Below are 25,792 nucleotides of genomic sequence, written 5' to 3'. Positions count from 1 at the left end.
GGTTTTCCATTACATCCGTGGTGTGTGTGTGTGTGTGTGAGAGAGAGAGAGAGAGAGAGAGAGAGAGAGAGAGAGAGAGAGAGAGAGAGAGAGAGATATGGGGGAGCAAAACTTTTAGAAGTGCTAGGGATGAACTCAGGTTGTCAGACTTGGAAACATAAACCTTAACCCACTAAGCCAGCCTGCTGCCCCATGCTTGCTTGTGTCTATAATATTGTACACCTATTCCAGACACCAGACAACCAATGCCAATAGTAAAGTAGCTCAAGCCCACATCTGGCAATATATGAAAGAAAGAATAAAGAGGTGGGCCCCAAAATAACATAAAGGCAAATTGATATGCCATTCTTTATTGATAACTATGGGAAGCCTGCCCCTTTCTGAACAGAAACAGAAGAGTGGATTGGGGAGGGGGTGTGGAACTGCAGTCGGGATGTAAAATAAAATTGGAAAAAAAAAATCTATCACCAATAAACCAAAATCACATTATCAAGCACCCCTGAGAATATTCAAAATACACACATAAGTTTACAATGCATGCTTACTGGGTCATGAAGACATGAAAATGGGAAATACGTTAAGATTTATTTTCATTCCATGTGTGTATTTTGTCTGAGGACACTCATTGGATATATGAAGGGCATGTGCCCCCACGCACAAGAGCCCCATGTGTGCCCTGCATGCATGCAGTGTGCTCAGAGAACAGAAGAGGGCATCAGACACCTCAGATTGAGTTATAGGAGGTAGTGAGCGGCTATGTGAGGCCTGAGACCTGAACTTGGGTCCTCTGATGAGGGCAAGAGGGGTTTGAAATGCTGAGCCACCTCTCTAATGCTGAAAGACGGCAATGTGAGAATAAGCTCTTCACCTACAAACTCATCTTAGCTTATTAAGACGAACATGATTATTTCAGAAGGGGAAAGAAAGAAATCCTGGCTACACCTAGACAGAATTTGCCCTACAACTCAGAGTGATCTACTCATCTTTTCCTCAAGTCCTGCAGGAGTAAAAGCACCTCCTCCTGTCGGTACTGGTTATCGGACTTGCAGACTCCCCTGCGGCCTCCTTGGTTACTAGGTAGCAGTGTGAGGGTCACTTGCTGCAGCAGCGAAAATTCATGTAGGAAGATTATAAGACCAAGTCAAGTCATTTTTCAAAGAAACAATCAGCTTTTCAAATGGTTACTTACATGTCCATTTGCAACATCTAATAAATCTTTAACCCTGCAGCCCCTCATGGTTCCCATCTCATTGCAGATGGCGTCTTCTACAATTAGGTAGTTAGCTTTGTAAGATGTTAGTATCTTATAAATGTCCTCAGCAGATCGCTTTGAATAGATTTGGTAAATCTGGAAGGAAATAATTAAGACAAAATTTAAAAGACACTGAAAGCACCTGTTAATTAAAGTTGCACAGCTTTAATAAGACACAGGGATGGAGAGCTGGCTCAGCAGCTAAGCGCATGACCTGCTCCTGCAGATGGCCAGCATCTAGTCAGGTAGTTCACAACAGCTGTAACTCCCTCTGCACGGCGTATGATGTCCTCTTTAGGACCCCTCAGATGGCGGTGCTCACATGCACATGCCCCCACCCGGCATACACACAATTATAAAAAACAATTCAATCCACATATAATTCACTAACTAGTGTTTTTTAGTATATTTACAAAGTCGCACACCTACGGACACAACTTTAGATCCTATTGATCACCCCCAACCCACCTGCCCTAGCCCTCTATAACCAATAATTTACTCTGTCTCTACAAAAGTATCGATTCTAGACACCTGACACCCATGGGTCTATAACATGGGATCCTTTGTGATCGACTTCCTCCACTTGGCACAAAGTTTGCCTAACTCGTTCGTATTTAAGATATATAATATATAATCTTTCAGAGTCAAATTTTTATTCTATTAACACAAGGATAAGACATTTTGTTTATCATCAGTTAATAAGCGGTTTGGTTGCGTGTACTTGGGGGGCATTAGGAATAATGAACATGAGTGTTCACACAGGAGTTTGTGCAGAGCACACATCTTCCTTTCCACCAGGACTTTGCGAAGACTCTGACTAGTTTCCCACAAACTGTGTCTAGGGTTTGGTTCCAGCTATCTAAATCCTAAGTGATACTTGTTTGTCCTTTTTGTTTGTTTGTTGAGGCAGAGTCTCCACACAGCCCTGGCAGTCCTCGACCTTGCTATGTAGACCAGGCTGCCCTACTCCCCATAACCCTCAGTGATGGATTAAAGGTGTATACCACCAAGCCTGACATATGTGTCCCTTTGATTTTAGCCATCCTACCTGCTCCGCAGAGGGATCTAGTTGTGGATTTGACTTTCATTTTCCTGATGGTTAATGAAGTTAAGCACCTTTTCATATGCAAATTAGTCACTTTTTTTTTTTCCTTTTTTGAAAAAAAAATTGCCTATACAAGTATTTTGCCTAGCTGAGTGGTAGTGGTGCACGCCTTTAATCCCAGCACTTGAGAGGCAGAGGCAGGCAGATCTCAGAAAGTTCGAGGCCAGCCTGGTCTACAAGAGCTAGTTCCAGGACAGGCTCCAGAGCTACAAGAAACCCTGTTTTTTAAAAAAAAAAAAAAAAAAAAAAAAGCCGGGCAGCGGTGGTGCACACCTTTAATCCCAGCACTCAGGAGGCAGAGGCAGGCGGATCTCTGTGAGTTCGAGACCAGCCTGGTCTACAAGAGCTAGTTCCAGGACAGGCTCCAAAACCCACAGAGAAACCCTGTCTCAAAAAACCAAAAAAAAAAAAAAAAAAAAAAAAAAGCCTCCTTTCAAAATTTAAATCTGATGCACCCTTCTGTCTCCAAATGAACCCAGACACAAGTAAAAATTAAAGACAGTCCTATCCAGGCACTCTTCCTGAGCTGACTGTAAGAAATCATACAAAGATGAATCTTTTTTTTTTTTTCTCCCGAGACAGGGTTTCTCAGTAGCTTTTTGGTTCCTGTCCTGGAACTAGCTCTTCTAGACCAGGCTGGCCTCGAACTCACAGAGATCCGCCTGTCTCTTGCCTCCCTAGTGCTGGGATTAAAGGCATGCGCCACCACCGCCCGGCACAAAGATGAGTCTTGCATTATAGGCTAGAGATGCTGTCTCATCTGCCCATTTGTGATTAGATAAAATCATCCAGTAACTACTACTGACTAGACACCATAAAGGAAGGCAAACTCTGAAAAAGCAAAATAAAACAAAACATGATTACTAGTCTTAGAGCCAAGTTCCATAAAACATAAAACAAAATATTAATAACTGATTCTGAAACACCATACTGGTGAAAAGTCCTATCAAAAGAAGACAAAGAAGCTGGGCATTGTGGTAGCCTGGACTACACAGTGAGATTTCTGTCTCAAAAACAAAAAGCTAGAGTTGATGGTTTCTTAGGAATTCTGTCCATATTCTACCCAACACCAACCTTTCTCTGAAGCACAGCAAACATCAACCAAACCACCTGTAGGTTCACCTCCCTCTGGGTCCCTCTGTTCTCTGGTTGCTATTATTAACTTCCCCTTTGTCCCTTTTCTAAAACTTTTTTTTCTTGGATGAACGATACAAAGTTTCACTTATAGTCCAGGTTGGCCTTGAACTTACTGCAATCCTTGCCTCTGTTTCCCAAAAGCTAGGATTAGAGACATAAGGAGCCACTTGGCCTCAGTCAACTCTAAACATGTTTCCCAACTGCCTCAAAGGCAACCGAAATTCCTGCACACGACTCCACAGGCTCACAGAACCTGCCTCACTTTCTAGTTGGTACAAATAAGTCTCAGCACGCAATCACACATATTCCATTTCCAAACAAGCATTTCACTAGTCTTCAATGCTGAGATCAAAGTGAATGACCAAATGTGTGATGAATTCTTAGGTTTTGTAGGCAAAATAATTCCTCCTGCCTCTGGACTCTTTGTAATGGACATGTATGTACACGCATGCACAGACAATCACAACCTAACAGTACATTCTGAGCACAGTGGAACATTTTCATAAGCCCAGTACTTGCAGGTGTGGATGCAAGAGAATCATGAGTTCAAGGTTAACCTTGACTACACAGACAACTTGAGACCCTCTTTCTAAATACAAAAAACCAAAAATAGGCCTTTTGAAGTTTTACTGTTTTGGTAATTTAATTCTCCTCAGTAGGACGAACCATAACTATTATTTTTTAAAATATTTTTTAAATTGATTTTTATTTTTTGTATATGGATGCTTTGCCTGCACGTATGTCTGTGCACCATGAGCGTACCTGATGCCTATGAAGACCAAAAGAGGACACTGAGTCCCCTGGAACTGGAGTTACAGACGGTGTGAGCTGCTATGTGGGCTGGGAATTGAGCCCCAGGTTCTCTGGAAGAGCAGTCAGTGCTCTTAACCTCTGAGCCATCTCTCCAGCCCCTCTAAACCACATTCTGATGTTATACAGAATTATTTATAAAAGCCCACACCAATAAAATAAAGCAGAAGGAACCCCACAGGTAGGGTAGTTGGCTGGCTGACTGACTTTTGCAGTACTGAGGATTGAACCCAAAGACTTAGGAATGCCTGGCAAATAGCACCATTCAGTTACATTTTCTTTTTCCCAAAGCAATTGCTTCTTTCCTAGTTTGATCTTGAAATAGCTTCCATCTTCCAAATATCTTGCATTATAAGGATGAGGATGCTAACATGTCTGGATAAATCAAAACAGTACATATGTGTTCATGAGGGGCGGGGCAGGAGTATACACCAATTGATTTACTCAATCTCTTGCCAACTTTTTTTTTTTTTTTTGGTTTTTTTTTTTTCTTTTTTTGTTTGTTTGAGAGAGAGTTTCTCTGTGTAACAGCCCTAGCTGTCCTGGAGCTTTGCTCTGCAGACCAGGCTGGCCTTGAACTCACAGAGATCCCTACGCCTCTGCCTCCTGAGTGCTGGGATTAAAGCTGTGCACCACCACCGCCCACCCTCAACCCCCCCCTCCCCAGCACTCCACCTTATTTTGAGACAGGCTCTCATTCAATCTGGACGTCCCTGACTGGGCTAACGCGGCTGGTCATCATGCCTCAAGGATCTTGTCCCTAACCCCCAGCACTGGGACAGAGGCGCAGGCTGCCACACTTGGTCCTTAACACGGCTGCTCTGGCTGCAAACTCAGGCGCTCACACTTGATGGCGAGCAAATTACTCGCTGTGCCCTCTCTCTAGCTCCACAAATGTCCAGATTACATTCCTATGTTATCAGCACCTACTGAGATAGGAAATGACAGTTTTCTTCAACAATGTGAGAACCACGATACTTTGGAAGGTTGGTGCCCGTCTTGTGATATTATCCAGCCATCCCACTGACAGCGTTACAGAAACTACAGAAGTGCACCAACCCCTCACAAAACAGAGAGCTTAGCATTTTAATCCTGGGCTCTCTCTTGGGTAAATTAAGCATACAACTTTCACCTGTTTTCTGTCTTTTGTTGTTGAGATGGTCCTGCTATGGTCTGGCTAGTTTGGAACTCACTATGGAGCACAGACTGGCATCAGATTCACAATGGCTCTCCTGTTTCAACCTGCCAACAACTTCTAGAAACTAAAGTGAACCACATCTTCTCAAACTGGATTTCCCTAGCCACCAAGAAGCACGTAGCAGCACAGAACAAGATTAAAATATAGTGTCACTTTAAAACACCCAAACATAGAATCTGAAGTGGCTTACGTTTTCGTTTCTCTTGAGAAGATCGTCATCGCTGTAAAGTGGCAAGCTCGTCACCATCCAGCCGGTACACAGCTTGATCACACCCATTAACTGCGGGCTTCCTGCAAACACGGCTGCAACTGGAGCTTGCCTCCTATGAAGAACCAGAGAGTACATGATAAAGCGCAATATGCTATCATATGCTTTAGGATCACTGATTTATACCAACGCTCACATACCACCTCCTTGCGATATACAGCACATAGACCTCACAGTCAGTGCGGCTCACTTCACTATGTATTACTAAAGAGCAGGCTAGACTGAACATCTACTTTATGCCACCGGCTGTTTTAAGTACTGAAGATAAGGAAATTCTTAAAATCAAAGGGACTAGAGATAAGAAACAAGAATACACTACATCAGAGAGGGTAGCTGGTTCTCACATCCCTGTTCTGCAAGCATTAATCCACATGACTCAAATCCTTCCACATCCATCCACCCTCCTGCTGCTCCTGTCGACAGCAGTGTGGACCACTCCGCAGAGTCCACTTACAGGGTGGGGAACCAAGAAATAACTTCCTCCCTCCCTCCCCCCATCTATTTTCACAGTGCTAGGATGAAACTTCACACCTCTGCGTATGATCAGAGAGTACTTATCAGCCTGGAGAAAGGGCTCAGCACGTAAAGATGGTTGCTGCCAAACTTGAAGCCATGAGCTTGACCACAAGACCTATACAGTGGCAATAACTTGTCCTCTGACTTTTACACACATACCATGACACACACATGCTGTGGCACTTTTAGTGCAATTGGCTCACATAAGCTCATAGGGAGGCACTATTAGGTGTGGCTTTGTTGGAGTAAGGTATGGCCTTGAGGAAGTGTGTCACCGTGGGGGCAGGTTTTGTGGTCTCGTATATATGCTTAAGATAAGGTCCAGTGGGACATACCACTTCCTGTTGCTTTCTGATCAAGACCTAGCTAGCAGCATGTCTGCCTACACACCACCATGCTCCCCGCCATGATGACAATGGACTGAACCTCTAAAACTGTAAGTTAAATGTCTTTCTTATAAGAGTTGCCATGGCCATGAAATCTCTTCACAACAACAGTCCCTACCTAAGACACAAGCACAAATGCAATCTATCTGAGCTGTACCCCCAGCCATCCTTAATTATCTATTCACTCCAAGGATGTGCTATTCAGTGCCTGGCTACTATGGACTGTGCACAGAGCTAAGCTCCAGAAGGAAAGGAACAGCACCTGGCCAATGGAAGACTCAGGAGTAGGGAAACAGACTTAAGCCAAAATAATTACAATCAGACAAATACCCAATTATACAACATCCAACTGTTCAAGTCTTTGCTGTGTCCGTCCCCCCTTCCCAATACACAAACACACCCCAACAGGGTTTCTCTGTGTAGCCCTAGTTGTCCTGGAACTAGCTCTGTGGACCAGGCTGGCCTTGAACTCATAGAGATCCGCCTGCCTCTGCCTTCCGAGTGCTGAGATTAAGTATAAGTAGCAATGGTTAAGGTGACCTAAAAACATTTTTATATAAAGAATGCCTTTGCCGGGCGGTGGTGGCGCACGCCTTTAATCCCAGCACTCGGGAGGCAGAGGCAGGCGGATCTCTGTGAGTTCGAGACCAGCCTGGTCTACAAGAGCTAGTTCCAGGACAGGCTCCAAAACCACAGAGAAACCCTGTCTCAAACCCCCCCCCCAAAAAAAGAATGCCTTTATAAGTAAGACTGCATTAAAAGACCTAGTCTCACTTTTATTCACTCATTCCATAAACAAACTTGTCATTTCTATAGATAATTTTTGTTTCTATCCCCTTTATTTTCCAGGCCTTAAAAACCAGCAGCACCAGCAGCACCAGCAGCACCAGCAGCACCAGGGTCCCATTCTGTAGCTGAGGCTGGTCTCAAACTTACAACGATCTCCTTGCCTCAGTCTCCCAAGTACTCAACACTGCATTATTCGATTTCAAGTTTGGCTCTTCCAGGACTTTTTTTTTTTTTTTTTTTTTTTTTTTTTTGCGGCCGGGGGTGGGAGGTGAAACAGGGTTTCTTGTAGCTTTGGAGCCTGTCCTGGAATTTGTTCTGAAGACCAGGCTGGCCTCGAACTCACAGAGATCCACCTGCCTGTCTACCAAGTGCTGGGCTTAAAGGCGAGCGCCACCACAACCACCAACCTCTTCTAGGACTTTTAAAAGTGTTTCGCCACTTCTTTTGTGTTTTGTTCCTTCACTTGATCTTTAACAACTTCCAACATAATTATCTGGAAGTCTATCTAGGAGCAGACTGATCATAAAAATGGCTGCAGTAATTCTCTCCCTTAGCCATGGACATGGAGGGAAATGTGAATCCTAGCCATGAGATTTCCTGGATCATAGTGATCCAGGACAATAGTGGCCAGTTACATGTCAACTTGACACATGCTAGAGACATATTTGGGGGGAGGGACTCTTATTGAAAATGCCTCCATACGATTGGCAAGTCTGCGGTAAATTTTCTTGATTCATAATTGATTGTGTGTGGACCCAGTTCACCCCTGAGAAGGCGGTCCTGAATGCTATAAGAAAGCAGGCCTGGTAGCTGGGCAGTGATGGCGCACGCCTTTAATCCCAGCACTTGGAAGGCAGAGGCAGGTGGATCTCTGTGAGTTCAAGATCAGCCTGGTCTACAAGAGCCAGTTCTAGGACAGCCAGGGCTGTTGCATAGAGAAACCCTGTCTTAACACCAGCCCTCTCCCCCAAAAGCAGGCAGAGCAAGTGAGTCTGCAGCACTCCTCCATGGCCTCTGCATCAGCTCCTGCCTGCACATTCATGCCTGACTTCCTTCAGTGATGGTGTTTTATCCCAGCACACTGAACCATGGCCACTCTTTCTCTTGGGAATTTTCCAGCTACTACCTCATAAACAGGTGCACAGACCACTAGACCACAGGCCCAGTCAATCTGATCTCAGCTGACAACCAGCAAACACAGAAGAGGCCACCTCAGACCATCTAGTCCCACCTGAGCTGGCCGAGGCCGGGAGAATCTTCCCACTGTGCCACTACTTGTGAGTTCAGATCCATTCCTACAAACTCAGAGATGAACCTGACTTTCTTTTTTTTGGATTTTTTTTTTTTCGAGACAGGGTTTCTCCATGGCTTTTGGTTCCTGTCCTGGAACTAGCTCTTCTAGACCAGGCTGGCCTCGAACTCACAGAGATCCGCCTGCCTCTGCCTCCCGAGTGCTGGGATTAAAGGCGTGCGCCACCACCGTCCGGCTTGAACCTGACTTTCTATTGTTATGGTTGTTTCTGACTGAGAGCTCACAAGCAGAGGAAGCACGGCTATTCTGGGTATCCTGTTATTCGATGTTTTCCCCGACAATACAGACTTTCCTGAGTCCCAGAGGCATCCACCTTCAGCTGACGAGTAAGTAAAGGATGTCTGTCCCTGGAGGCCGGCCCACATTTCCGCTGTGTACAAAGGAGGGCTGCAAACCTCCACTCTCATACTTACCAGGGCCGTGTCAACATAATTAGAAGTACAGAGTGATGGCTCCCGAGGTTTACAAGGGAATGTGGAGAACAATTCATTGAATACTGCCCCTTAGCTCATGAGGTGGCACACAAAAACTGGTTAATGACAGTTAGCAACAGTCTTGGGCAATGTGGTCCTTACTTTATCCAGGTCATGAGCTCCACTGTATCTGGATCATAGAATTCCTGTAGTTCTGTTAACTCTGTAATTAATCTCGGAAAAAACTAAAACACAAAACAAAATACCCAGAGGTGTAAGTAACTGGAAGGTTTAAAACTGTTTCAAAGTATTTCAAAAGACTAACTCCAAATACTGCTGACCTAGCAAAACTGCCTGGTCTCTGCCGTTTTCACTGACTTACTTCATCCTAAATAATTTTGTATTTCCTCAGTGCTTAGACTCAGTGACTAATGTTAGCCCTGCAATCATCAGTTACAGCTTTCAAGCACAGACATACTAAAGAATTAAAATTCCAAGACAAATACTTCTCAGGTTTTTTTTTTTTTTGGTTTTTCGAAACGGGGTTTCTCTGTGGTTTTGGAGCCTATCCTGGAACTAGCTCTTGTAGACCAGGTTGGTCTCGAACTTACAGAGATCCGCCTGCCTCTGCCTCCCAAGTGCTGGGATTAAAGGCGTGCGCCACCACCACCCGGCTTCTTCTCAGGTCTATTGGCAATTAATTTCCCGTTACATTACATTCTCTTAAGCCAAAACCTTTTTCATTTCAGATATTAAAATTGAACTTACCAAAATATGTTTAAATATTAAGACCTACTTATTACTGGACACTTTTATCAATGATGAGCATGTACAACGGCATGAAAGAAATGTTCAGGCTGATGTGACGGTACATGTGCAGCCCCAGCACTTGAGAAGCCAAGTCGGGAGGGTGACCACAAGTTCAAGGCCAGCCTGGGCCATGTGGTAAGACCTTGTCTCAAAAGACAAGCAAATGAGAGGCTGTAGAGATGGCTCAGAGGTTAAGAGCATTGCCTGCTCTTCCAAAGGTCCTGAGTTCAATTCCCAGCAACCACATGGTGACTCACAGCCATCTATAATGACGTCTGGTGCTCTCTTCTAGCCTGCAGCCATACATGCAGACAGAATATTGTATACATAATAAATATTTAAAAAAAGAAAAAAAGACAAGCAAATGAAAACAAAACTTTTTTTTTTATTTGTTTACTTGTTTTGTTTTGGGAGCAGAGGTTGGTGGTACATGTCTTTAATTCCAGCACCTGGGAGATAGAGGCAAGCAGATCTCTGATGAGTTGGAGGCCAACCTTATCTACATAATATATTCTAAACCAGCCAGGGCTAAATAGTGAAGAACTGATGAGGGGGAGGGGAGTGGGGAGGAAGAGAGGGAGAGAAGGAGGGGGGAGGAAGGAAGAAAGAAAGAAGGAGAGAAAAGAAGGAAGGAAGAAAAGGAAGGGAAAGAGAGTGAGGTTCCTAATGTGGGAAAAAAAAAAGGCAATAGCAGCAGCCTTAACAATATCAGCTTGACCACTTCCTAAATATAACCCAGCAGCACAGACACTGAGAGCAACAATAAATGGGACCTCCTGAAACTGAAAAGCTTCTGTAAAGCCAAGGACATGGTCAACAAGACAAAATGGCAGCCTACAGAATGGGAAAAGATCTTTACCAACCCTACAGCAGACAGAGGACTGACCTTCAAAATATACAAAGAACTCAAGAAATTGGTCATCAAAAGAACAAATAATCAAAAAAAAAAAAAGAAAAACAAAACAAAACAAAACAAAAAAAACAAAAACAAAAAACAACGGAGTACAGACCGAAACAGAGAATTCTCAACAGAGAAATCTAAAATGGCTGAAAAACACTTAAGGAAATGCTCAACATCCTTAGTCATCAGAGAAATGCAAATCAAAACAACTCTGAGATTCCATCTTACACCTGTAAGAATAGCCAAGATCATTAGGAAGCAACCTCCCTGAAGGCCCAGCAATACCACTTTTGGGTATATATCCAAAGGATGCTCAATCATGTCAAAAGGACATGTGCTCAACTATGTTCATAGCAGCATTGTTTGTCATAGCCAGAACCTGGAAACAACCTAAATGCCTTTCGACTGAAGAATGGATAAGGAAATTGTGGTACATTTACACAATGGAGTACTACACAGCAGAAATAAATAATGACATCTTGAAATTTGCAGGCAAATAGATAGAGCTAGAAAACATCGTATTGAGTGAGGTAACCCAGACCCAGAAAGACAATTATCACATGTACTCACTCATAAGTGGTTTTTAAACATAAATCAAAGAAAACTGGCCTACAAATCACAATCTCAAAGAACCTAGACAACAATGAGGACTCTAAGAGAGACATACATGATGGATCTAATCTACATGGGAAGTAGAAAAAGACAAGATTTTCTTGGGCCCATGGGAGAGGGCTGAAGGGAGGGGAGAGGCAGGGAGGGGAGCAGAGAAAAATGTAGAGCTCAATAAAATCAAGAAGGAAGGAAGGAAGGAAGGAAGGAAGGAAGGAAGGAAGGAAGGAAGGAAGGAAGGAAGGAAGGAAGGAAGGAAGGAAGGAGATATTTTGAACATAACTTTCTCTTCTTCTCACTCCCGGCTACCTGAATGGCAAAGCCACATTCATGTGCCTTATAAGACCTTAACATTTTATTCTAAAAGTTCAGGTCAATGCCGTAAGAAATTATAGGTACAATGACTGGGGGAAAAAAAAACAAAAAACCAAAAACACACTATTAGCTTGGAGGATGGGGGTTGGGAGGGTAGGTAGGGTAGGTAAATCCCTTTGAGTTCAAGGTCAGCTTGGTCTACAACGCAAGTTCTAGGATAGTCAGGACTATCACACAGAGAAACCCTGTCTAGAAAATAAATAAATAAAATCAGATTTGTTAGTACCGTGTCTTGATAGAAACTTCCTACACACACACATACATTTATTACTTTATAGATGAGTACATTTTCATAAAGTAAAAATTCAGTTTTCTTACCTCTTTCCATAAACTAAGACCTATAATAGTAGGCACAGCCATGCTCAGAATAAGAGCCTAAAATAGTAAAGCAAAAAGGGTTATGGGTAAACATTTTAGAATACATGGAGGTATTCAAACTGACACTATGACCAAGATAATATCCTTATAGTTAAAAATTCAATCACAGCCGGGTGGTGGTGACTCATGTCTTTAATCCCAGCACTCAGGAAGCAGAAGGTGGTGAATATCTGGGAGTTCGAGGCCAGCCTGGTCGACAGAGCTAGTTCCAGGACAGGTTCCAAAGCTACACAGAGAAACCCTGTCTCAAAAAAAACAACCCCCCCAAATTAAACAAACAAACAAACAAACAAACAAAAACACCCATTCAGTCAGAGACTGGCATGAGCATGTATCTGGTCTAAAGGGAGGTGAGTGAGGACGAGTGCGTCTCAAACACGCGGAGGTAAAACGTCTGCCATCAAGGCCGACCATCAAAAAGGGAGGAGGAAGGAACATGGCAAAACCACCTTTAATCCCAGCACCTGGAGGCAGAGGTAGATGAAACTGCACTCAAGGCCACCCACCTTGTCTACAGAACTAGCTCCAATCCAACCAGAGCTACACAGTGAGACTCCAGCTCAATAAAACCAGACGGCTCAGCAGTTAGAGTGCTTACCTCTCTTGCAGAGGACCAGGGGTCAGTTCCCAGAAACATGGTGGCTCACTAATGTCCACAGGCACGTACGTGCACACACATGCACTAAAGCACATACATATACACAGGCACGTACGTGCACACACATGCACTAAAGCACATACATATACACAGGCATGCATGTGCACATACATGCACCAAAGCACATACATATACACAGGCACATACGTGCACACACATGCACTAAAGCACATACATATACACAGGCATGTATGTGCACATACATGCACTAAAGCACATACATATACACATAGGTAATTTTTCAAGGAATGGTGGTGTACGGATTCATTTCAACTTTTCCCTTTTATTTTGTAAGTACATAAATAGAAATGCATTTGTTTAAACCAAAAATTATAAGCCAAGAGTAGCGCTCATGGTTGTATTTCCACTTTTTGAGGATTGCTGTGAGTCTGAGGATAACCTGAGCTATAAAGAAAGGCCCTGTCTCAAAATGAAACTGAAAGCTCAGTGTGGCGGTGTGGCGGTGCACACCTATAAGCCCAGAACTTGGGTGTTGGAAGCAAGATCAGGAGTTCAAGGCCAGCTGAGCTACATCCAACCCCATCTCAAAAACAAATGAACAAACCATAGAACAGGGTACAGATGAGCCAGTGGAGAACCTGCCTAGCACTCAGGAGGTTCTGGATTCAGGCCCTAGCCCCCTGATATTCTAGCACTGAGAAGATAAAGGCAACAAACCCAGGAGATCAAGATCACCCTTCACTACCCAGCCAAGCACCCGGTCTGAAAGAACAAGAAAAGAAAACTTTTAAAAATGTTTGTCATAGCTGGGTGGTGGTGCCCTGGCTCTCCTGGAACACACTCAGTAGACCAGATTGGCCTTGAACTCACAGAGATCCACCTGCCCCTGCCTCCTGAGTGCTGGGATTAAAGGAGTGAACCACTACCACCCGGCAGAAGAACAGCTCTTAACAGAAATCATCTTCCTGATAACTCACGGCTCTATGTGTGCCCAGTCGATGGAATATTTTCCCAAGACAAACACCAGGCAGTGGAAAATACCCATGGCTGGCACATGAGGAAAACTGCAGACAGAAACAACCAACCCAGCACTCGGGAGGCAGAGGCAGGCGGATCTCTGTGAGTTCGAGACCAGCCTGGTCTACAAGAGCTAGTTCCAGGACAGGCTCCAAAACCACAGAGAAACCCTGTCTCGAAAAACCAAAAAAAAAAAAAAAAAAGAAACAACCAACCATTGGCAGTCAGTGTAAAGCCCCACGATCTTTCCCAGGTAGGGTCCCCATCAGAGCTATCCATCCGACAGGTCACCTGCTGTGTTATCTGACATAGCTGGTGGGTAAGCAGTACTGCACAGGAAACAATGGCTCACCAGCAGGATAGGGTGCACAGTCCTCAGCCGAAGCCACTTTAAGAGTGTCATCCACAACTCAGGGGAGCAGACGCCAAAGGCGGCCAGCATGCACACATATGGGGTCCAGAGGAATTTCAGGCTGGAAAAAAGTAAGTTCCACACCAAAATGAGTCACAAATCGTGCACCCTACAACCGTCATTATCTGATTTCTCCTTTCCAAATTCTGTTTAACTAGTCACAGATATTATGGCAGAGTGAAAAATCTTTACTTCTAATGTTAGCAACAGATCAGCTCCCAAATGGTTGTTTACTTTTGAGACAAGGACCCATAGTGTAGACCAGGCTGGCATCAAACTCACAGATCCACATGTCTCTGCCTCCAAGTGCTGGGATTATAGGAGTGCACCTCAAGGTGAAGCCCTCTTTCCCTCTTTTCTGAGACAGGTGCGCTCCCTCAGTCGTCCAGGCTGTTCTGGAAATCACTATGTAGGCTGACATTTACCAGCGAGAGTCCCTTCCTCAGCCTTTTGAGATTACAGGCATGAGCTACTGTGACTGGCTTTTCCTTTGGTTTTTGGGACAGGATCTCATCCTGTAGCCCAGGTTGTCTTCAAACTCAAGGTAATCCCTCAGCTTCAGCCTTCTGACTGCATGAGCTATCATATCTGACTTTCCTTTTTTAACTTTATTTTTTAGGTTAGGTTTCAAGAATCAATGTCAGGGAAAGGAAGTAGTGATGTGGCCAGGTCAAGGATGACCTTGAACTTCTGACACTTCTGCAAGCCTACAGGCCAGAAGAGGGAACCAGATCTCATTACAGATGGTTATGAGCCACCATGTGGTTGTTGGAAATTGAACTCAGGACCACTGGAAGAATAGCCAGTGCTCTTGATCACTGAGCTGTGTCTCTAGTCCCTTGAATTATATAATAATAATAATAAATCATCATGCAAAAAGCATCACCAGTTACCTTCCATCGTATTTATTTTCATGCATCTCACTTATTGTGAATCAATGTTAATTTCCACAGAGTGCTCCGGCCTCTGCCCTCTATTCCTAGGAAGGAAGCACCTGCCTGAAAGGGATGTCTTTGTAGGATGGGATGGGTAGGCCAAGAATAAGAGTTATGCTAAGAACATGACTTATTGTGGGTTCCTGGGCACAAGAGTATTAGTTCAATCTCTGGAGAGGCTTCACAATCAGGCCAGCCACACACATGGCCAACTTCCTGTGAGCACCAGTGACAACTGAACACAGATGGGCTTCCCTGACTGACAGCTGTGGCCCTTGTGTACGCTCTGCTCCAGTCCATGCATCTCCACAGCGTGAGGATAACTAGTGCCCTGTGCCGATGTCTCTCCTGAACCCCATTCTGTGGGTCTCCGTCTTTGCTCATTATATAGACATGTGTCGCTGTAATGAGTAGCAAACATGAAGACAATGACTATTATGGTTGTGAATTCTAGCAATAGAACCAAGAATGTCTGGGGAACTTCTAAACTTGTGGTTGGTTTCAAAAGTAGGGATGGCCTTAAGGAGATCTGAACACTGCACTTCACCCTGCTTCCTACCAGAGCTTGGCAGTGGGGTCCTTCTGCCTGGAGTGCTCACAAATCCACCTTTGCCCACTCTTCAGGCCCCACTCAGGCAGCTTTTCCAGTCCCATCCACAGCCCCATTCATCCTTCCTTCAACTATCAAGTTATGACTTCAGCCTGTGTAATTCACATCTGCTGGCTCGTTAGTCAACAGTTACACAGAGCAGAAACCCTGAGTTCACGTCACTTACTACTGTACTTTACGTATTTAGGACAATGCATGAATCTTAGAAGACATTCAAGATTGTTTTAACAAATGAATAATATCAGTTTGCCATATTATAAAAATCTTTGTTAAACCCGGTGATGGTGGCGCACGCCTTTAAGCCCAGCACTCGGGAGGCAGAGGCAGGCGGATCACTGTGAGTTCGAAACCAGCCTGGTCTACAAAGAGAGTTTCAGGCCAGGTCCAAAGCTATACAGAGAAACTCTGTCTCAAAAACCCAAAGCAGAAAAATCAAAAACAGGGGCTGGAGAGATGGCTCGGAGGTTAAGAGCATTGCCTGCTCTTCCAGAGGTCCTGAGTTCAATTCCTAGCAACCACATGGTGGCTCACAACCATCTGTAATGAGGTCTGGTGCCTTCTTCTGGCCTGCAGGCATACACACAGACAGAATATTGTATACATAATAAATAAATAAATATTTTTTTAAAAAAAGAAAAATCAAAAACAAAACCAAACAACAACAACAACAAAACCTTTGCTAAATTTATTTATATTTTAAAAGTTTATAATTTTTGTTGTTGTTACTGGTGTTTTGGTTTTTGAGACAGGGTTTCTCTGTGTAGCCCTCCCTGGCTGTCCTAGAACTCACTATGTAGACCAGGCTGGCTGGAACCCGTAGATCTGTCCACCCCTGCCTCCTGAGTGCTGGGATTAAATTCACAAACTGTTTTAAATGTACTCACAAGCTATCCGTAGAGAGGATAAATTTTATAGCAATAACTGATAAACAAATGAACTTACCCTTCCATCAGCATTGCAAGAGAACCCAGTATAAGAGTATGAAAGACATGATAAATAATTTCTGGCCTTTCTCCAATTCTCCCGTCTTCAAGAGTTACAATTTCTTTCTGGGATTTACCACTATATAAAGGAAATATGTTTTTAACAGTTTGGAAAATATACATAGAAAATCAAAGATACATTATCATCTTTGAAGGCTATACCTAAAACTGAATTTCTTCCCCTTCTCCAAGACCCCTTACGCCTACACTAGCAGTGCCAGCCATGGCACTCAGACCGCAGAGCTCAGGAGCTGTGCTTGACATCATCCTGCTTCTGTTTGTCTGCTTGGTTTTCGTTGCTGTTTGGATGAAGGGCTTCACCATTAGCTCAGGCTGGACCTAGAACACATTCTGTAGCTAAGCTTGTCTCTACTCCAGGCAATCCTTTTGCTTTAGGTTATACAGAGTTGAGACTACAGGTCTTCAAGATACTTTTTTCTTTTATTATAGTGTTGGGTTCACCAAGCATAGGTCTTTATACATTAAATAAGTGTTGTATGTATTGTCTGCCTGTAAGGAAGCATGCACTCTACAAGCAGGGAAACTGACTGGGAACTAACTACTAGTAATTCTTATATGTATTTATGTTTGGTTTGCAACGGAGTTTCTGTAGTCTGACTAGCTCTGAATTTGGTATGTAGGCTAGGCTAGCCTTGAACTCAAAACCAGGCCCTTACCGCTCAAGTGCTGAAATTACAAACATACACAACTACCTTTTAGCATAAAAGACATTACTAATACACATAATTATTAATAATGATGCTATTATAAATCAATATATTAATATATTCATATTAACGATAGAAAATAAATATGTTAATAATTAATATATCAATAATATTTGAAATTATTAAATACATTTAATAATGTATTAAATATGGTTACATACATAGTTATTTTTATTTTGTTATTGTTTTGATTTTGCTTTTGTTTCTTTTTTTTTTAAAGATTTATTTATTTATTATGTATACAGTATTCTGTCTGAATGTATTCCTGCAGGCCAGAAGGGGGCACCAGATCTCATTAAAGATGGCTGTGAGCCACCATGTGGTTGCTGGGAATTGAACTCAGGACCTCTGTAAGAGCAGTCAGTGTTCCTAACCTCTGAGCCATTTCTCCAGCTCCCTTCTTTCATATTTTGAGACAGGTTCTCACTATGTGGCCTAGTGCAGGCTGCCCTTGAATTCACAATTCTCCTAGCTCAGCCTCCTGAGTGCTTGGATTATAGGCATGACCTATCATACTCAGAAAAATTGACAGCAATTACATAATTACATTGAAATGAAAGTACTAGTGTGATTTGTACTGTAATATCTATAAAAATGTTTCAATCCCCCGAGACAGGGTTATCCTGTATAGTCCTTGCTATCCTGGAACTTGCTTTGTAGATCAGGTTGGCCTCAAAATCATAGATCAGCCTACTTCAGCGTCCTAAGTGCTAGGATTAAAGCCATGCACCATCATACCCAGTCAAATATATTATTTTTAATTCAACAAAAATTTTAGTAAATAAGTAAGTCTGCAAAAGCTTAATCTATTACTTACATATTTGTTTATCCAAGCTGGATTATAAATCTTCACTGAATAACGTTAACCTGAGCTTTCCTGATTAATTTATAATGACCACCAACAAAAGAGCAGAATCAGAGGCTCTAAACCCAACAGTGCTGAGATGGAGGTGGCACACACCTGCAGTTTTCAGTGATCTGGATGCTGAGTCAGGAGGGTTGCGGGGCAGGGGGAGGAGAGGATCTAAGCACGGGGTCACCTGTGGCAGCATGGCAATGACAGACCCTTTCTCTTCCTTTCCTCCTCAAGAGTGGAACCCAGGGCCCCAAGCAGGCTAGCTAGGTGCTCTGCCATAGCACTGCACCCCAAGTCCCAAACCCAGTCTCCAAAAAACAGCTGGATATGAGTAAAACTTGGTGACAGAGCAGAAGCTCAATGTTCACAAGGCCCTGGGCTATCAAAGCCTAGCACCAGACCAACAGAGGCATGCACACCCATGCACTACTTAAAGTATTTAATATCTTTACAATTATTATAAACACTTACTTCATCCTCCGAAAAATAACTTGTGTCATAGAAAGAAGACAAATAATTAACACTAAAATATAGAATGGTAATAGGGAAGATTGTGTCAGTCGTAAAAAGAAATCCTGAGACGGTGCCTGGAGAGACTCCTGACAGAGCAGCCAGTTCAGTGTGAAATTCCTGCAGGAGACAGAATGTGTGCTGTCAGAAACACTGAACATAAAGGTATTTTAAAACTCCCAGTAAACGGAGACAAAACACATTTTCTAAAACCATTCGTGACAGCATGTCTCTTCAATAGAGCTAGGGCTATAGTTTTGGGGTAGGACATCGCCTATAATTCGCAAGACCCTGGAGACTATCCTTAATACCACAAAACCAAAACCAAAAAGTAATCTTCTACATAATATCCAAAACTATTTTCTAAGTGACATGTAACAAGGTACACACTCCCTCCATCAAGGGTTCTTTTCTAGGTGCTACAGATTAGGTGAACTTGCAAATGTGAAACTTACTTAGTCACATTTAGTCCAAATTTTACTTCAAGAAATTTTAGCACATGCTCATTTTCTTTGTGTGGGACAAATGTCTAGAAGAGAGAGAATCAGGCAGTCAGGCATCATGAACACGACACGCCACTCTCACAGAAAACATTACGTAAACAAAGAATGCTTTCCATGCCTAATGCTTTCTTCTTTTTTTATTTTTTTGGTTTTTCGAGACAGGGTTTCTCCGTCTAGCTCTGGCTATTGTAGAATATGCTCTGTAGACCAGGTTGGCCTCAAACTCAAGAGATCTGCCTGCTTCTGCCTCCTGAGTGTTGAGATTAAAGGCGTGCACCACCACCATCCAGATATGTCTATGCTTTTAATATACTTATTTTCAGTTACTAATGATAGAAAACACAGCCTGATTAAAAGAAAGGTGAATTAAATAGCACACAATGTCTACTATGAACACATTTACTGTATGCTTAGGCAAAAATGAAATGGCATTTTTAGAGGATGAAAATAACAACCTAGGAAAGCTAATTCAAATAATCCCTGCTCCTGAAGAAATTTTGTTGATTCATTTGATTTTTGACACAGTGATGTAGAGGACACTAGCCTCAAACTCCTTGTATCACTGAAGATAATTTTGTATGTACTCTATTCCTTTGTTAGGTTATCATTCTCATTAAAGCTGGCCTAATATATTTCTCTACTCAAATTAATCTAGAAATAAATCTCAGAGTTCCTTACCTTCATTATCAAATTCAAGGTCAGCGGCAGAGTACATACCAAATAAAACTTAAACACTTTGATTACTTTAGCCACAAAAGTTCCTTTTTTCCCATTCAGCTACAAAAGAAAAACATTACATGAACAAAGGAGTTATAAAATTAATAATCTAAAATAAGACTACTTTTTAAAAACAGCAATGTTAATTACCTGAAGGCACTTAATTAGCATTAACGCTCCTACTAAACTCAATAAAGGAGACACCAATAAAGCTGGATTCTCAAACTGCAGTAAATACCCAAGGAAAAGGGAAAATATGTAGATTTTATACACCTCGTAAATCTGTTGGAACAGAATAAAATAGAAGAGAATAAAATGAATTTTAAAATCATAATTCTAAGCAAATGCTCAGTTATACTTTAAGGTAATGCCAGGAAATGTTCAATCTGTAGGTTTTGGTTTCTAGACAGAGTTCCTGGCTATGGAAACTCACTCTGTAGACCAGGCTGGCCTTGAACTCACTGAGATTCACCTGCCTCTGTCTCCCAAGTGCCAGGACTAAAGGCGTGCATTACCACCACCCAGCTTCAATCTGTATTTTTACCATTGTAGTTTATAATGAATTTACCAATTTCTTCTTAGCATCCTATGGGAAAAGTAAAGAGCTCTAAATTCACAAGTGAGAGCTAAAGAACCTTGTTTAATACCATACTTGAATTGGGTTGGTTTTTCTGCTATCAAGTCGGTTCTGTGTAGATGAGGTGCAGCACTGTCAGCAAACATAGATGGCTATGCAGGAGGATTATGAGGAAAGGCCAGCTTGAACTATATGGCAAGAACTTGTCTCAAAAAAATTAAAAAAGGCACCTGGTGGTGATGGCAGCACATGGTTTTAATCCCAGCACTCGGGTCTCTGTGAGTTCGAGGCCAGCCTAGTCTACAGAGAGAGTTCAAAGATAGCCAGGGTTAAGTAGAAAAACCCTATCTGGAAAAAAAACAAAAGAAAACAAAACATAACTTAAACAAATAATAATAAATAAATCTGAAAAGAGATTTCACTGTTAACAAGTCACGATACCCTCGGAGATGCTAGCATGCCTCAGTATAATAGTCTTCTGGTGTTGGTAATGTGCAATTCTTGGCTAATTCCATACAAGTGTGTGCAGGAACAGAGGCACCCTCAGCTGTGTAGCCCACTTCTCCCTTCCGTCTACACTTCTTTCTAGATGAAGCTCTGGCAATAGGACAGCTTCAGGGAAAGTGTAGAGCTGGAAGGAGATGTTCGCTCTCTTCCTGCTTCTTGCTGGCTTGCACTTTCTCCAAACCTTACCTAAGACCGTCAGTTCTTGATCCCAACAGAACAGTTCTTCCTGTTGAAGCTGAGAAGACAGGTGTAATTTCCAACACTTGGTCATGTGCTCCATCCCTCTTGCTTCCAGTGGTCGCTACTTCCATAATACCGTAGGGCCCCTATTACCACCACCCTTCCAAACTAACCAATGAAGACAACAACTTTGCTCTTGATTAATGACTGTTCTGGGAGGTGGAAAGGGTTGAGGGCTCTGGTGTGACAACTAAACTGGGTCCTCCGCACGGTAAGCACAGGGCGCTGCCACTCAACGTGGCACACAGTCCTGGTTATTAAATCTTTACATTAGGTTCTTTCTGTTAAATTAATTTAAATCATGATGCTCATCAGAGTTCTGAACAGCTGAGAATAAGGGACGGAGATATAGAAAAGGTTTTGAGAGACAATGCTGTAAAATCACTAGTTTTTGCATTTAAATTCCTCATTTGAAAATGTCACACTACCTTGTCACTTTGTTCCTCTGAGAAGACGTCCAGCAGCAGTAGGGAGACTGCTTGAAGAAACAAGACATAGTGGCTGTACTCCCACACCATCATGAAAGTGTACGTTGAGGCGCTCATCAACAGGTAGCAAAACCTCTAGAGAAAAGTCAGATAAGATCAGTAGATTACACTGTAAACCAAGGAGCCACCCAGCACTTGAAGCTACAAATCACAATGCCAGCCAGTGGTGGGGGTGCAGGTTCTAATCCCAGCCCTTGGGACACAGAGGCAAGTGGATCTCTATGAGTTCAAGACCAGTCTGACACAGTCAGTTCTAGGACACATCCAGGGCTATGTAGAGAGCGCCTGTCTCAAACAAAAACCAAATCCACAGGATCTTCACAACACAGATATCAGCGCATCAGCACCCGTCCTCCAGTACTATATTACACAGGGGTAGAACAAAGGGGGCGGGGCTGGAGCACCATCAGTGGAGTGGGTGGTGAGCTGTTGTTAATACAGAAGCTTCTTTTGTCCTAGAATAATATTTTTATTTTCATCCGTGCTGGTTTTATTTTCTTGAAGACTATCAGGAGTTTGGGGATGCCTGGCCAAGACTCTGTTCCTAACCAAGTCTGGCCTGTTTTCCTCCAATGCTCTACTCATCAGCCATGTATAACTGGACGCTAAAAATGAGCCATGTTTGGGACTGTGCTTCCCCATCTCAGTTCTGGGAAGCAGACTAAGAAGACCCAAGGCCAGCCTGGGTTATAAGTCTGAACACATCCTGTTCTTCCTTTTAGCAGGACGAGCACCCCAAACACAGCACTTTATAGTTTAACTTTTATACCATGTATGTTTCATCTTCATGTAAACAACATGAACGCATTTCATATCTGTCAGAGCAATTTCCCATAGTTCTGTGTTTCCTTCTGGTACTAGGGAATCTCACTCAAGTGTGAATACTCAAGTATTCTACCATGGAGCTGTGTGTAGCACGACTGCCCAGAGACTCTGCAGGTCTGACAACCCAAGTGATACCCAGGACCCGATAGGTAGACGGAAAGAACACAGGTGGCAGTGGCCCCAGGCATCTTACTCATTCTCTCCTCCTCCTCCCCTCATTCCCCTCTCCCCAGCATCCTCTCTGCCTGTCCCTCTCCTGCCCAGCTATTGGCCATTCAGCTTTTTATTAGACCAATCAGCTGCCTTAGGCAGGCAAGGTGAAACACATCTTTACATAAACACACATCCTTACATCATTAAACAAATGTAACACACCTTTACACAGTTAAAGTAATATCCTGCAACAAACATAAACAAATATAGCACATTTTTGCCAAATTAAAATAATATTCCACAACAGCCATCATTGTAAATGAACCTAGAGTAAAAAGAATATTACCTTTCAGTTTCCTGTTGTGTTTTCCTTCTTTTTGTTTTTTTTGTTTGTTTGTTTGTTTTTCGATTTCTCTGTATAATAGTCCTGACTATACTGGAACTAGCTTTGTATGCCAGGATGGCCTTGAACTCACAAAGATCCACCTGACTGTGTCCCCAGAGTGCATGCACCACCGGGTATGTTTACTTCTTGTTTATGTAAAGAACAAATGGAGATTTAAAATAGAGGAAGGAATCCAATTGATTCCTCTCATTGCTTTTTGTTTGGTTATGGTGCTGAGTTAGAACCTCCAGCCCTTGCACATACTCGCCTCTATGGACCCACACTCCTGCCCTTATTCCTGCCCTGTATTCCGGACAGTCGGGTTTATTATTAGTAGACTTGTTTGGTCTCTCTGATCTCTTCAAGACAGGCAGGTTGCCAAAGGGCTGCTACATTCCAGTCAACTGTGACATAAATAACTGCCTCTGCAGACACGCATCTTTTTTTTTTTTTTTTCTGAGACAGGGTTTCTCTGTAGCTTTGGAGCCTGTCCTGAAACTCACTTTGTAGACCAGGCTGGTCTCAAACTCACAGAGATCCTCCTGCCTCTGCCTCCCGAGTGCTAGGATTAAAGGCGTACACCACCACTGCCCGGCTTGCAGACATGCATCTTACTAAAGTTATTCTGTGGCTCAATCTATAGGCATCATTCAATTGCCAATAGGGTTATGGCAATAACAGTAACAAAAAATTAAGATCTAAATGATCTGAGATGGATGTTTCCTTCCACTCTGATTAGCCTACTACTTCGCAGGCAGGGAAGACAGGCAGGCAGGAAACACTGCCATCCTCCGTCACCACTGCATCTTCAGGGTCGTTTCTTTAGGTTCGTATGACTAAAGGACATGCATGTCCCTGAAGTAAGAAAAACGGTAAAAACAATACTCAGCTAGATTAACCTCCAAAATGAGATATTCTTCGTGTATTGTCACATAACCACACTAAAAGCAATACAACATCTGTCTTCCTAAAATTATTTGGCTGCCATCAGATTATAGGAAAAACATGGTGACGCGACTACCCAGCTACACGTCACGTGATGACATGGCTCACTGAGCATCACTCTACTACTACATGAAGGCCTAGTCTCAGCTACGTAATGAGCTTAAAGCCAGCCTGAATGACAAGAGATTATGTCTCCAAAAACAAAAACAAAACAAAAAAAAAACCAAACATGAGCCACATTTGCAAAACATCAGAATTAGTTGTGATATAGAAAACAGATGTGTGTCTTACCTCTGCATAAGTGTTTAGATTTCTTTTCAAATAGCCTGTAAGTGCAGCAACTTGGCACGCAAAATATGGTAGAGCCCAGTTCTCTCTTAGAGGGATGGAGTATTCAATTCTTGTTGTATCCGTCCTAAAACAGACCAGAGGACGCGGAAGTGAGGCTGCACGCGCGACAATACGCTTCTCTCTTTATTTCAGTCCTTATTATTTTATGCATATGTATACGGGTGTTCTGCCTGTGTGTGTCTGTGTACCATGTGCGTGCCTGGTGCTCCTGGATGCCAGAAGAGGCATCAGAGTCTTGAAACTGGAGCTACAGACAGTCGTGAGCTGCCACTCAGGTGCTGGGAATTGAACCTGGGTCCTCTGAAGATGAGCCACAGCTCTTAATGATTCACAGCAGCAATACCAGTATTTGGAAGGCAGAGGATTGCTGCAAGCTTGGAGCTAGCCTGGTCTATATATCAAGTTCCATGCTAGACAAAGAAATATAGCAAGACCCTATCTCAAAAGTATTAAAAATAGAAAATGAAAAAGTGACAGAAATTAGATTAGTTCCATGCTTATGAAGTTGTAATCAGCTTTTAGTTACCTAATATAAAGAGTATAAAATAGTAAAAATTCAGGATCAGTGAGTGAGAGGCTCAATAGGCCAAGGTGCTTCCAACAAACAACCCCTGAGACCAACAGTGGAGAGGAAACTAGCCCTGAAAGGTCACCACTGCCCTACACACACACACACACACACACACACCCGGCATGCAGCTCAGACTCACAGAGCTTTTAGAGCATGACCTGAGAACATCCCTCAGTCCTGTAAAACAGAGGATGTGAAGATACTTTACACAAATATTTCAAGTTTTTAGAAAAGATGTAAAGAGACTTTACCAACTTAGAGCATGAACATCATTGGGCATTAAGTCGTGAAAATTAAAACTACACTCTGCTTCCTGGCCATGATTGAGACGCACACACCCAAGGCAACAGATCCAGCAAATCTTGGCCCCAAATCTCCAAAACCATGCTCAAGTAAGGTCTACAAGGAAAATGCAGCAGTTCACAGGTCAGCAAAAGCAGCCTTCTGAGAAGTCAGGCTAAGGGCCTTTCCGAGGATCCTGCAGACTCTGGGCTCTTACTATCATAATAGTGCCTCAAGTCTCCAGGCATCCTCAAAGGCACTGGAGCCCTACAGATAGAGAAACTCTGAGGAGACAGCCCCTAGAAGCAGAACTCATTGC

The 25,792-nt window shown here is 42.9% G+C and overlaps 1 protein-coding gene across 2 annotated transcripts in view; it reads right to left on the bottom strand.

Moving 5' to 3' along the window:
- Positions 1 to 25,792, bottom strand: part of Dpy19l4 (dpy-19 like 4) — a 54,083-nt gene that overhangs the window by 5,446 nt on the left and 22,845 nt on the right. The window contains exons 7-19 of one of the 2 annotated variants that reach the window (XM_057790520.1): positions 24,561 to 24,684; positions 21,902 to 22,036; positions 20,300 to 20,431; positions 20,111 to 20,209; positions 19,385 to 19,458; positions 18,891 to 19,049; positions 16,795 to 16,914; positions 14,248 to 14,368; positions 12,200 to 12,256; positions 9,349 to 9,431; positions 5,693 to 5,825; positions 1,190 to 1,348; positions 960 to 1,099 (exon numbers count right to left, since the gene is read on the bottom strand). In XM_057790520.1, the coding sequence (XP_057646503.1) occupies positions 980 to 1,099; positions 1,190 to 1,348; positions 5,693 to 5,825; positions 9,349 to 9,431; positions 12,200 to 12,256; positions 14,248 to 14,368; positions 16,795 to 16,914; positions 18,891 to 19,049; positions 19,385 to 19,458; positions 20,111 to 20,209; positions 20,300 to 20,431; positions 21,902 to 22,036; positions 24,561 to 24,684 (1,516 nt within the window). In that variant the 3' untranslated portion in view covers positions 960 to 979. Of the gene's footprint in view, positions 1 to 959; positions 1,100 to 1,189; positions 1,349 to 5,692; positions 5,826 to 9,348; positions 9,432 to 12,199; positions 12,257 to 14,247; positions 14,369 to 16,794; positions 16,915 to 18,890; positions 19,050 to 19,384; positions 19,459 to 20,110; positions 20,210 to 20,299; positions 20,432 to 21,901; positions 22,037 to 24,560; positions 24,685 to 25,792 lie in introns of those variants that run through there. The other variant, XM_057790519.1, reaches the window with a different exon arrangement.

Source organism: Chionomys nivalis, chromosome 16 (genome assembly GCF_950005125.1).
Source record: "Chionomys nivalis chromosome 16, mChiNiv1.1, whole genome shotgun sequence".
In the NCBI taxonomy this organism is placed as follows: Eukaryota; Metazoa; Chordata; class Mammalia; order Rodentia; family Cricetidae; genus Chionomys; species Chionomys nivalis.
Note: the sequence above shows the minus strand (reverse complement) of the source record. Positions and strands in the feature narration are given on the sequence as shown.